At 34.8% G+C, this 14,574-nt stretch overlaps 1 protein-coding gene across 3 annotated transcripts in view; it reads right to left on the bottom strand.

Annotated features, from left to right (window-relative positions):
- Positions 1 to 14,574, bottom strand: part of TRPM7 (transient receptor potential cation channel subfamily M member 7) — a 122,136-nt gene that overhangs the window by 59,089 nt on the left and 48,473 nt on the right. For all 3 annotated transcript variants that reach the window (XM_030842838.2, XM_030842840.2, XM_060294268.1), the window contains exons 9-12: positions 14,303 to 14,426; positions 11,518 to 11,590; positions 9,630 to 9,730; positions 2,556 to 2,690 (exon numbers count right to left, since the gene is read on the bottom strand). In XM_030842838.2, coding sequence (XP_030698698.1) covers positions 2,556 to 2,690; positions 9,630 to 9,730; positions 11,518 to 11,590; positions 14,303 to 14,426 — 433 coding nt within the window. The remainder of the gene's footprint in view (positions 1 to 2,555; positions 2,691 to 9,629; positions 9,731 to 11,517; positions 11,591 to 14,302; positions 14,427 to 14,574) is intronic.

The following is a 14,574-nucleotide window of genomic DNA, read 5'->3' as shown; positions in this document are numbered from 1 at the left end:
TCCATTTTGATTACATATACTTGGTAATACATTTTCAAATCTAAGTGGGTAAACTTATTATTCCTTTGAAAACAATATTATTTTCTTTGATTTTACTGGCTTTCAAATTCTATATAATATCTAAAGATGGCTATAACTGATACTGCATTCTTTTTACAGTATTTAGTCTATAGACTTAAGAGCTGAGTTCCCTCAGCTCATTCTCCCCTGTAAGTTAATTTTTTTTATTTAAAATGTCATTTATTTTTAACATAAAGAAACTTAGTAGAAATATTTACAAAAAATTGGTAATATTTTAGTGCACTTAGCCTTACAAAATATTTACAGCTCAAACATTTCTGAAATGCAAAGGATTATAAAAAATAAAGACAGAAGGCCTGTAAGTTAATTTTTTAAAAATAAATGTGTCTTCTAAGTGAGTGTGAATTATTTCATAGTTTTTAAGTATTAGGAAGCTTCATTGTATTTTCTCTAATAATATATAATCAGAGAGAAATGCAATTTTTGTAATTCTATTTTATCTTAATTCATTAATGTTTATTCATTAAATATAACTTCTTAGTAAAAAATAAGTATACTTTAACACAGCAGTTCTCAAAAGTACAATCTGGGGACTCCTGAAGGCCCCCAAGACCCTTTTAGGAGGCCCACAAGATCAAAAGTGTTTTCAGAATCATGTTAAAATGTTATTTGCATTTATTCATTCTCATTCTCTCAGTGTTCAGTGGAGTTTTCCAGAGGCTTCATGATGTGTGATATTAAATTCAAAAGCAAACATGAGAATCCAGCTGCCTTCTATGAAACCAGACATTAAAGAGATTTGTAAGCCATAAAAGTATTCTACTCTCCTCATTAATTCTTTTTTGTTTTCTTGGGAAATGTTATATACATTAACATGTAATGGATTTATTATTTGTATTGAAGTACAAATTAATAAATATTTTTAAAATTTCTTGGTGTTACATTCCAATATGGTACATATCAACATACATAAGCAAAACCTCTCTAGAACAGCTCTTTGATGTCCTCAATTATTTTATGTAATAGGATCTTGATAACAAAAAGTTTGAGAACCACTGCTTTACCATGTTATATATAATCCCTTAAATTTAAAAAATTTTATCAATAATTGATGCTGAATGTTAACTATTATCTTAATAACTTTGAGTTATACAGTTAAAAAAATTACTTTCCTTGCTAATGGGATCAATTTTTATTTTTAGTGTTTTATATTTGCTTTACATTTCAGGGATAAACCTTACTTCGGCACAATGAATAATTTTTACATCTATTTGCTAGAGACAGTAGAACGCCAACAAATCCCTACTCAAAGGAAATTTACAATCCACAGTAGAAGACATAACTGTACTTAACAAACTGCACCACTGGGCTTCAATGTAGTACTGCCTCGGCATTTTAACTAGGTTCCAAACAAAGAATAAAATCCAGTAAGTGGGTAGTAGTAGCTGGAAGAAAAACACATACCAGCACTGTGTAAACAAGTAATGCTTTTTTAAAAAGTTTATATTTTGGGGAAATAGTACGTAGATGACATAGTTGAAATATCCACTATGAGGAGGTGGGAGATAGGAATTAAAAGGCCAAGTGAGAGAGATAGCTGAGGCACAATTTCAAAAGCTGAAGAGCTCTGAAAATCAAGCGAAGGGTTTGAGTATTATTCTATACATACTGGGGAGCCATCAAAAGTTTTTAAACTGGGGAAAGATATGATAAAATATGTCACTATAAGAATATTTAGGTTAAAGATTTGAAAATAGACAAGGAAATGAGATTACTGAAGTAGTATAGGCTGGAAATGATTGAGTAGTACAAAGACATTAGGAATGAAAAGAAAGAGATAAATAGGTAGAAACTGATAAATAAAAGTAAACAGCTTTGCAGAGAAGTCAAAGTTAGAAAGCTAGGATTTGGTCCTAGTACTCTTCAAGGTATACTTCTATTAGTAATGAAAAACCATTAAGAAGAGTAGTATTTACCCTCTCCAATGTTAGTGATATGAAATTTGAAACAAAATGAGAAAGGCTTTGTAAAAGGAATAATTAGTTTTCAGGAGCTCTTTAAAAGAAAAATTGAAAAACAGTACGTAAGCTGAAAGTACGACACCACAAGGTCAAAATCATGAATGTAAACAACAAAAAGGAGAAAAGAAAAAGCAATGTGTAATTTCTCCATTGGTCAAAGGAATCAAAAGAAATTTGGTGTAACAAATGACCACCAAGAAAAAGAAGAAATATAATGACTCTATAATTAAGAACTTGATCTTATAGTTTTAAAAAGGGTTGAGGTGAAGGAAAGGGTTAACACTAACGACATCTCTTTCCTATGTGGCTATGGTGACAGAGAAGGTCTCCAGAAACAGGGAAAGGGTTTCAGACTGTCATATAAACAATCTATACTAAGACTGGCTGTAATTTTTCCATGTAATCCAGCAAAATATTAAAGGTTTTACCAATAGGAATGAATATACTCAGGTAAAATGACACTTTCCAAAGATGATAAAGCTTAGTCCACAAAGAATTTTAACATACACTTACAGTGTTGTAAAGTTCTTCCAGTCTAGGAATGGTAAGGAATTTATGCATGCTTACTCCATTTTCAATAAGAAGTTTTACAAATGCAACTCTATCCATTACAAGAGCATCAAGCATAGCTTGTTCCAAGGATCCAACCTAAAACAGTATCAAAATTAATAAAATTATACAAACAGTTCTACATGCAAGTCCTTAGGATTTATACATATTTGTTCCTAAACAGTTTTAAAACAAAATAAAAAAGATGCAAAGTAATAAAAGGCTAGGACTTAAGGTATATAGGGAATAGATAAAAAGACCTCACTAGGGTAGCATTCCCTAAAAAACATTCTGTAGGACAGCAAGGGTTACGTGGGGGTGAAAACAAGAAAGAATCCACCATCAAGTAAATTTTGGGAAAAATACCTTAGAGCAATGGTTCTCAGTGTTTAAGAAAAGTTTTTTAGAGGGATCATTTCAATAATTGGGGGCCACTACTACATTTAATGGACACGGTCAAAAGATACCAGAAATCATGCAATATGCCAGACAATGTCACTCAAAAAGGAATTGCCTTGTATCTCATACAACTTTCTATTATCCTGTTAGATTCTCACAAATGAAAATCCAGTAATTCTGCTTTACATATAAACACAAAGTATTCTGTCACAAACTTTCCAAAAATACAACTACTATGTAAGTCAGAAAAGATTGTACTTAGTTTTCTTTAGAACTTTAACAGAAACCATTCACCGTCAGAGAAAAATCATATCTCTTAACAGCAATACAACATGCGGTACTGCAGTTTAATATAACACGCGTATCAGTCAGCATTTGTAGCGCTCCCTTGTAAGTTTTTAGAGACACTTTTACAGACTTCAACAGACACTGAATCAAACACTCTAAAATCAGTAAAGACACAAATACAGAAATTTCACTGAGAAGCATTATAAAAGTCATCTTATTAATGTAATAATATTAGTATGTTTAGTATTACTGATATATTAATATTTTAATAATACCTCATTGCTTCTGTAAAATTTTAAATATTTTGGTATCATAGGATAAAAAACTTTGTGAAAATCAATACCAGAATCACTGGGTTTGGGCTTCCCTGGTGGCGCAGTGGTTAAGAATCCGCCTGCCAATGCAGGGGACACGGGTTCGAGCCCTGGTCTGGGAAGATCCCACATGCCATGGAGCAACTAAGCCTGTGCGCCACAACTACTGAGCCTGCACTCTAGAGCCCATGACCCACAGCTACTGAGCCCGCGTGCCTAGAGCCCGTGCTCTGCAACAAGAGAAGCCACCGCAATAAGAAGCCTGCACACGGCAAACGAAGAGTAGCCCCCACTCCCCGCAACTAGAGAAAGCCCGCGTGCAGCAACAAACACCCAACGCAGCCAAAACTAAATAAATAAACTAAATAAATTTTTAAAAAATCATTGAGTTTTTTCACCTCTTGTTTTTAAATCTTTATTGTCTTCAAAAGTTTACCATACAACTATACAACTTCTCTACAGCAGTTTCTATTACCATTTCTTTACCCAATCTACCCGATTTCCATTACTTTGCAAAGGATAGGGTCTCCAAAATCTTTTTAGCATACAGACTAAATGCACGCCTTATGCATGATGGATGATGATCAGACAGCAGATATGTTTTCTGTCATTTTTTTTTCACCACTCAGTTCTATTTCATAACAAGGAAAATATTTTGGCATTGCACTTAAAAACAAGGCACAACTAACTTATAAGAATGTAATACTTATTCAATTTCTCATATATTAACAGCCTATAATTGATCATGGCATGTTATTCCTATTTTAGTTAAGATTATCTCCTACTTTCTCGTATCACATACAAATCTGATTTGTTATTAACTTATTCTAACATTAACAACATTTACTCTATTGCTCAGTTGGTCTTCTCTCCTTTCTTTTCTTATCCTGTACTTGTAAGGGGTGTTCTTCTGTTCCCCATGGGTTTTAAGTTACCAACAATAACATTCCTGTATTAGTCTGGTTAATTAAAAAAATCATCACCAAAACCTATGTCAAGGATCTTACCACCTATGTTTTCTTTTAAAAGTTTTATGGTTTCAGGTCTTATGTTCAAGTCTTTAATCCATTTTGAATTAATTTTTGTGTGTGGTATAAGACAGTGGTCAAGTTTCAGTCTTCTGCATGTGGCTGTCCAATTTGCCCAACATCAATAATTGAAAACACTGTCCTTCTCCCATTGTATATTCTTGACTACTCTGTCGTAAATTAATTGACCATATGTGCATGAGTTTATTTCTGGGCTCTCTATTCTGTTCCACTGACCTATATACCTATTTTTATGCCAATACCATACTGTTTAAATTACCATAGCTTTGTGACACAGTCTGACATCAGGAAGCATAATGCCTCCAGTTTTGTTCTTCTTTCTCAAGATTGTTTTGGCTATTCAGGATCTTTTGTGGTTCCATACAAATTTTAGAATTGCTTGTTTTATTTCTGTGAAAAATGCCATTGGAATTTCGATAGAGATTGCACGGAATCTGTAGATTGCTTTGGGTAGTATAGACATTTTAGCAATACTAATTCTCCCAATCAATGAGCACAAAATATCTTTCCATTTCTCTGTATCTTCTTCAATTTCTTTCATCAACATATTATAGTTTTTAGTTCACAGATCTTTCACCTCCTTGGTTGAATTTATTCCTAGGTAATTTATTCTTTTTGATGCAATTGCAAGTGGGATTGTTTTCTTAATTTCTCTTTCAGATATTTTGTTATTAGTGTATAGAAACACAACAAATTCATGCATATTTATTTTGTATCCTACAACTTTGCTGAACTCATTTATTAGTTCTAACGGTTTTTTGGTGAAGTCTTTAGGGTTTTCTACACATAGTATCATATCATCAGCAAAGAGTGACAGTTTTATTTCTTCCTTTCCAATTTAGATGCCTTTTATTACTTTTTCCTTCCTAACTGCTGTGGCTAGGGCTTCCAATACTATGCTGAATAAAAGTAGCAAGAGCGGGCATCCTTGTCTTGTTCCTGTTCTTAGAGGAAAAGCTTTCAACTCTTCACCATTGAATATGATGTTAGCTGTAGGCCTTTATTATGTCATATATGCCTTTATTATGTTGAGGTGCCTTCCCTCTATACCTGCTTTGTTGAGAGTCTTTATCATAAATGGATATAGAATCATGTGAAATGTTTTTTCTGTATCCACTGAGTTGATTATACGATTTTTATCATCGTTTTTCTTAATGTGATATATCACGTTGACTGATTTGCAGATCCCCGGAATAATCCCACTTGATTATGGTATATGGTCCTTTGAAAGTATTGTTGAATTCAGTTTCCTAAATATTCTGAAGATTTTCAAAAGATGTTGTCTGAGGGTATGGATTCCAGTCAGTCTGAATCTGGATGCTGAAATACTCCCCTTAGGGACCCTGATAGGTAACTGCACATTCTCCACTACTGGGAGCTAGTAAAAATACAATACGTTGCTTGAACAAGCAGAAAGGTTTGAGAAAGAACAAAAAGCTGAGTCAAGGTTGATTGACAAGGCTCATCCCCTACACAAGGCTACTTCTTCAAGACTGGAAGAGGTGGTTATTTCATCTACTGTACAGAAACCAAAACACAGTCAAGTAAAATGGAGAAACTGAGAAATATGTTCCAAATGAAAGAACAAGATAAAACCTCAGGGAAAAACCTCAATGAAATGGAGATAAGTAATTTACCTGATAAAGAGTTCAAAGTAATTATTATAATGATGCTCACCAAATTGTGGAAAAGAATGAACACAGTGAGAACTTCAACAAAGAGATGGAAAATCTAAGAAAGTACCAAATAGAAGTCACAGAGCTGAAGAATAAAAAACTGAACTGAAAAATACACTAACAGGGTTCAAGAGCAGACTAGATGAAGCAGAAGAAAGGATCTGTCAACTTGGAGACAAGATAGTGTAATTCACCCAGAGTAGCAAAAAGAACTTTTAAAAAAGTTAAGTTAGCTTAAGGGACTTATGGGACAACATCAAATGGACTGATACATTTTAGGGTTCCCAGAAGAAGAGAGAGACAAAGGGGCAGAAATTGTATTTGAAGAAATAATGGCTGAAACTTCCCTAACCTGGGGAAGAAAACAGACATCCAGATACAGGAAGCTCAGAGAGTTTCAAATGAACCTATAGAGACTCACACCAAGACACATAATTGAAATGCCAAAAGTTAAAGACAAGGAAAGAATATTAAAAGCAGCAAGAGAAAAACAACTTGTTACATACAAGGGAACCTCCATAAGACTATCAGCATATTTTTCAGCAGAAACTTTGCAGGCCAGAAGGGAGTGGCATGATATATTCAAAGTACAGAAAGAAAAAACTTCCAACCAAGAATACTCTACCTGGCAAAAATTCTTATTCTGAATTGAAAGAGAGAAAGACTTTTCCAAACTAGCAAAAGCTAAAGAGGTTGATTACCACTAAACCAGCCTTTCAAGAAATGTTAAAGGAGCTTCTTTTAAGCTGAAAAGAAAGGGTGGTAATTAGTAACAAGAAAACACATGAAAGAAATCTCACTGAAAAGGTAAATATATAGTAAAAATAGTAGATTAATCACTTATGAAGTTAGAATAAAGGTTGAAAGACAAAAGTAGTAAAAACAGCCATGATTACAATAATTAGTTAAGGGATACTTGAGGTAAAAAGATGTAAACTGTGACATGAAAAACAGAAAAGAGGAAAATAAAAATGTTGAGATTTAGAATGGGATCAAACAAATGGTTATCAACATAAAATAGACATTACAGATATAAGTTATTATATGTAACCCTCATAGTAAACACAAAGCAAAAACCTATACACAAAAGACAAATACACAAAAGACAAAGAGAAAAAAATATAAGCATATCACTAAAGTCATCAAATCATAAAAGAAGAGAGCAAGAGAGAGAGAAAAAAGGAACAGAATGGAACTACAAAAACAGTCAGAAAACAATTAACAAAATATCAGTGAGTACATACTTATAATAATTATTTTAAATGCAAATGGACTAAGTTCAACAATTCAAACACACAGAGTAGCTGAATGGATAAAAACACAAGACCTATCTATACGCTGCCTATAAGACACTCACTTTAGATGTAAAGACACACATATAGACTGAAAGTGAAGAAATGGAAAAGGATATTCCATGCAAATGGAAACCAAAAGGAAGCTTACTTGTATCAGACAAAATAAACTTTAAAAAAAAGACTGTAATAAGAAACAAAGATGGATGGCACATAATGATAAAGGGGTCAATTCAACAAGAAGATACAATATATGTAAATATTTATGTACCCATCATAGGATCATATAAATACATAAAATAAATATTAACAGTCTTAAAGGGAGAAACAGCAATACAAAATAATAGAGGACTTTAATACCCACTTACATCAGTGGAGAGATCATCCAGACAGAAAATCAGTAAGAAAACATCAGCCTTAAATGACACATTAGACCAATGGACTTAACAGATATACAGAACGTTCCATCCAAAAGCAAGAGAATACACATTCTTCTCAAGTGCACACAGAAAATTTTGCAAGATAGACCATGTTAGACCATAAAACAAGTCCTAATATATTTAAGAAGACTGAAATCATGTCAAGCATCTTTTCTGACCACAATGGTATGAAACTAGAAATTACACAAAGAAAACTGGAAAATTCATAAATACATGAAGATCAAACAACATACTACTCAACAACCAATGGGTCAAAGAAGAAATCAAAAGAGAAATTAAGAAGTACCTTGAGAGGGCTTCCCTGGTGGCGCAGTGGTTAAGAATCTGCCTGCCAATGCAGGGGACACGTGTTCGAGCCCTGGCCCAGGAAGATCCCACATGCCACAGAGCAACTAAGCCCGTGCACCACAACTACTGAGCCTGCACTCTAGAGCTTGCGTGCCACAACTACTGAAGCCTATGTGCCTAGAGCCCGTGCTCTAAAACAAGAGAAGCCACTGCAATGAGAAGCCCGCACACTGCAACGAAGAGTAGACCCCGCTCGCCGCAACCAGAGGAAAGCCCACGCACAGCAACAAAGACCCAACGCAGCCAAATAAATAAATAAATAAAAAGTACCTAGAGAGAAACAAAAATGGAAATATAACATACCAAAATTTGTGGGATGCAGCAAAAGCAGTTCCAACAGGGAAGATCACAGCGATAAATGCCTACCTCAAAAAACAAGAAAAGTCTCAAATAACCTAACTTTACACCTCAAGAAACCACAAAAAGAAGAACAAACGATACTCAAAGTTAGTAGAAGGAAGAAAGTAACGAAAATTAGAACAGATATAAATGAAACAGATTGAAAAGACAACTAGAATGAAACTAGAACTAGTTCTCTGAAAAGATAAAATTGACAAACCCTTAGCTAGACTCAGGAAGAAAAAAAAGAGAGGACTCAAATAAATAAAATCAAAAATGAAACAGATGTTACAACTGATACCACAGAAATACAAAGGATCATTAAGAGGTTAATATGAATAATTACATGCCAACAAACTGGACAGCCTAGAAGAAACAGATAAATTCCTAGAAACATACAACCTATCAAGACCAAATCATGATGAAATAGAAATTCTGAACAGTCTGATTACTAGTAAGGACCAGACAGCTTCACTGGTGAATTTAACCAAACATTCAAAGAACTAATACCAATCCTTTTCAAACTCTTCCAAACTCATTTTATGAGTCCAGCATTACTCTGATACCAAAACCAGACAAGGACCCCAGAAGAAAAGAAAATTACAGGCCAACATTCCTGACAAACACAGATGCAAAGAGCACTATTTCTAAAACTTTTTTCAGTTACAGGATTTTTAAAGATCTATACCCTATAAAAAACACAGTTTTTATCAAGAGGCAAATAGAACTTATTAAATCCTAAATGGATCTGAATGTTGCAGAAATGTTTGGCTACAATAAGTTTGCACTTTTGACTGACAGGTAAATGTCAAGTTAGGTAACAGTTGCAGCAAATACTTTGATATTAACTTAGCTTAATTAAATTATACTGTTTATATAGATTATTTACATACCAGCCACTGCTGTCCATAAACAAATACATGATTTTTGGCAATGTCAACTCTATCCCATGCCAATGTAAGGATGAGCTGGTCAAATGCAGATGCATTAGTGCCTAATCAAATAAAGAAAACAGTCGACAAGTTCAATTAATTTATCTCCATAAAATATGAACACTTATTAATTCCCCTCCTCCCCCTTTAATTACACAGCTGGTGTCAGTCACTATTCAGAGGTAGCCTGCCTCAGAAAGATAAGGTTACCCCAGGGTTGAGGACTTTTATTTTCCAACTATAGAAAAGACACAGCCTCATCCATCGCAAACAATTCAGAATGCACAAGAATGAATAGAAAAGAAAGATGATCTGTTTCTATCACAGCGATAGTATTGACTGTTAATATTATGAAAAATATCCTTACAGGTGTTTTCTGTGCATATATAAGTTCATACATATACTTTTAATTGTTTATGCAAAAGCAGGTCATACTATACAAAATACTCAGCCTGCTTTATGTATCATATTTAGTTTTCAATAACAGTACATACAGATGTACCTTATATATATATAAATACCTTTTAAAGGTGAACTAAAATTTATTCAACAAATATTCTAACTAGTGGACATTTCACGTTATTTTGAATTTTCTGGTGAGTGTATCTTTGTGCACATATTTAACAGGATGAATCCGTAGAAGCCAAATTGCTGTGTAGAAGGGTATATAATTTAAAGCTTTGGATACACTGCCAAAATATATTACAGAAAGGTTATACCATCCATCAGGAGTATACAAATACCCAGTAGGAGGATAAAAAGCTTTTTTTTTTTAATTTATGTTTTTTTTTAAATTATAACATCTTTCCATCATTTCCACATTTCCCCCAAGTATTTGTATTCTGCTAAAATCTTTTACTTAAATTTTGGCTCATTTTTCCATGAGGTATTCATCTTTTTATTACTAATTTACAACACCTTTTTGTGATCCTTCCACATTCCTGTTCTCAGTTTTCTCATCTATAAAATGAGGAAAATAATAGGAAATCTTCCTCTTAGGGCTGTCACAAGGGTAAACAACATAAACCACTAAAGCACAGTAGCTAGTACACAGAAAGTACACAGCAAATATTAGGTGCTCTCTTTTTATTTTTTATTTTTATGCAATCGCATTTATTGATCTTGCCCTTTATGGTTTCTAGGCTTCCTATTACTTATGATCTCTTATTCTCAGATGATGTAAATATGTTATATATTATTATAGTATTTTTCAAATGTCTGATCTATTGGCAATTCATTGTAGTCTAATATTTGGGAAATTCTTGTGAATGATAAGATAGTGCCCTCTTGCTCTGCTTCTGCCACCTCACTGCATATTGGACTTTCAGGTACTCGGACAGAACAACATTTTAATTTCTAATTTTTGAAAAGATTTTTCACTACAGTATTGTTTGTCTTATCAGTTAGATGTCTTTGGAAAGATAATAAGAGGAAAACAATTCAACTGCGTGTGCATTAACCCCTTAGTCCTAGAAGATACCATTAGTTTTCTTTCCAAATTTTCCTCCCTAATGAAAATAGCACATTTAAGAATGCTATCCTTAATTTCTATTAACTAATACTCTATTACTTTTAAACACTTATTTTTCAGCCAATTAAAAATGTGACATGTTTGACACATTCTTAACAGGATAATTAAATAGGTCTAATGGCATAAATCCTGGTATGAACTTTTTAAAAAGTTATAAGATTAAAAACAAAAGCAAATTTGTCAAAGAAAGTGAACACTGTGTCTTTTTCAAAGAAAAACTATTGAAAAATTCAGTTCTCAAACATTTAGTCAAATTAAAAAATCCTAACTTATATAAAAACACCATAAATGAAAGACCTAACAAATTTTAAGTCTTACCTTTAAGCAGTGCAGTAAGTATTGCTACATCTATATCTTGATGTTCCTCTGATCCAATGTGGAAAACAGTAATCTATTTAAAGATCAATTCATAATATTATGCCTTTATATTTTATAAGCTAAGACATAAGGCATATAAATCGCAAAGTAACTGCAAACTACTTGGCAGATATAGTTTTTTTGAGTCAGGAATAATTTCATTACAATCAAAACACAGAAAATTAAAGAATTTGTATCATTTACCAAATAAAATTCAAGTAGGGACTTCCCAGGTGGCACAGTGGTTAAGAATCCACCTGCCAATGCAGGGGACATGAGTTTGATTCCTTGTCCAGGAACATCCCACATGCCGCGGAGCAACTAAGCCTGGGCGCCACAACTATTGAGCCTGCGCTCTAGAGCCCGTGTGCCACAATTACTGAGCCCATGTGCCACAACTACTGAAGCCCGCGCGCCTAGAGCCTGTGTTCCGCAACAAGAGAAGCCACTGCAATGAGAAGCCCACACACTGCAACGAAGAGTAGCCCCCACTCGCTGCAACTAGAAAAAGCCCACACGCAGCAACGAAGACCCAACGCAGCTAAAAATAAATAATAAATTAAAAAAAAATAAAATTCAAGTATATTCAAAATGTTTGGTTTCATATTATATTAATTTTTTATATATTTTATGTCCATTACTAGAATAAGCAATTTATGAGCTAAGGCTATAGATTACTAATCTGAGTAAATCCTGCTGTTTCTTCTGCAGAGTGGACACTTACTCAGTTCAAGTAAATATATGTGTTCTTGAATGAGAAGTGTTTTGTTGAATCCTTTTACTGGAAATTTATTTAAAATTATTTGAAACATAATACCATTAGAGAGAGGTTTTCATTTAATAACCTTTTCATAAAATAAAAGTCTATTGTTATAACCCCAATACGAATTTTTCAACTAACTTCATTTCACAGTATACAAAAATGAAATGCATGAAAGAAAACAGCAGATCAAACCATGTTATCATCCACCTACTTAGAGAACTGTTAAAATTTTTTGTCTCTGTAAACTTAAGCCCATGTCTAGATGACTGAAATTAAGCAACACTGGTCTCTATTTTTTTTTATTGGAGTATAATTGCTTTACAATATTGTGTTAGTTTATACTGTACAGCAAAGTGAAACAGCTATACGTATACATATATCCCCTCTCTTTTGGGATTTCCTTCTCATTTAGGTCACCACAGAGCACTGAGTAGAGCTCCCTGTGCTATACTATACAGCAGGTTCTCATTAGTTATCTGTTTTACACATAGCATCAATAGTGAAGCAGCACTGATCTTTAATTTGAGCACTCACTCAGAGGAAAATAGGGGTTTTTCCTCCAAATATATTTTAGAGAAGCCAATAATAACTCTTTAGAGTTCTTCCTTGATCCTGAACATAATCTACTGAGGCTTAGTTATGAAACTTTTCCAAAAATAGAAGTGTAATACATGTCTCCACACCATATAAAAACTATATTCTAGGGGCTTCCCTGGTGGCACAGTGGTTGAGAATCCACCTGCCAATGCAGGGGACACGGGTTCAATCCCTGGTCCGGGAGGATCCCACATGCTGCAGAGCAACTAAGCCCATGCGCCACAACTATTGAGCCTGTGCTCTAGAGCCCATGAGCCACAACTACTGAGCCCACGTGCCGCAACTACGGAAGCCCGTGCACCTAGAGCCCCTGCTCCACAACAAGAGAAGCCACCACAATGAGAAGCCCGCACACCACAACGAAGAGCAGCCCCCGCTCACAGCAACTAGAGAGAGCCCGCGCGCAGCAACAGAGACCCAACCCAGCCAAAGTAAATAAATAAATTAAATAAATTAATTTAAAAAAACCCTATAATCCTTCTATGCTATCTCTTAGCTTGAACAAAATTATAAATGACATCTTTACATGGTTAGAAAAGATTTTAAAATTTTAAATCCAAAGTTTTTAAAAAAGTATTTCTCCAATTGGGAATTCTCTGGAGGTCCAGTGGTTAGGACTCCATGCTTTCACTGCAGAGGGCCTGGGTTCAATCCCTGGTTAGGGAACTAAGATACCATAAGCCATGGGGAGCAGCCAAAAATTAATTAATTAATTAAAAAGCATTTATCCAGGGCTTCCATGGTGGCGCAGCAGCTGAGAGTCCGCCTGCCGATGCAGGGGACGCGGGTTCGTGCCCCGGTCTGGGAAGATCCCACATGCCGCGGAGTGGCTGGGCCTGTGAGCCATGGCAGCTGAGCCTGCGCATCCGGAGCCTGTGCTTCACAACGGGGGAGGCCGCGGCAGTGGGAGGCCCGTGTACCACAAAAAATAAAAAAAAAATTAAAAATTAAAAAAATAAAAAAGCATTTATCCAATTTAGAATGTATTTGAATGAAATAAAAAGGCTTATTCTGGGCCTCCCAGGTGGCGCAGTGGTTAAGAATCCACCTACCAATGCAGGGGGACACAGGTTCAAGTCCTGGTCCGGGAATATCCCACATGCTGCAGAGCAACTAAGCCTGTGCGCCACAACTACTGAGCCTGTGCTCTAGGGCCCGTGTGCCACAACTACTGAGCCCACGTGCCACAGCTACTGAAGCCCATGTGCCTAGAGCCCGTGCTCCGCAACAAGAGAAGCCACCACATGAGAAGCCCACTCACCACAACAAAGAGTAGCCTCCGCTCGCTGCAGCTAGAGAAAGCCCGCGCACAGCAATGGAGACCCAATGCAGCCAAAATAAATTTATATTAAAAAAAAAAAGGCTTATTCTGTGAAATGTACTTACGAGCTCCTTTCTTTTCATACATTCCATCAGTGTTTGAAATAAATGAACTGCTTCACTCTGGCCAAAGTTAAATGTTTTTTTGATGGTTGAAATAATATCAGGCTCTGCTGCATCATGAAGATTCCTAAAGTAAGAGGAAACATAACTCAATCCACTGATTTCAAATTCCATTATTTGCAGAATCTAATATCAAGTCCTAGTGGATCCAGGCAAGACATTTAAAGATACTGTATTAATATTAAATACTTGACCCTGAGTGAAATTTTCTCCTT

Source organism: Globicephala melas, chromosome 2 (assembly GCF_963455315.2).
Source record: "Globicephala melas chromosome 2, mGloMel1.2, whole genome shotgun sequence".
Taxonomy (NCBI): Eukaryota; Metazoa; Chordata; class Mammalia; order Artiodactyla; family Delphinidae; genus Globicephala; species Globicephala melas.
This window is presented reverse-complemented; position numbering and strand designations above follow the sequence as displayed.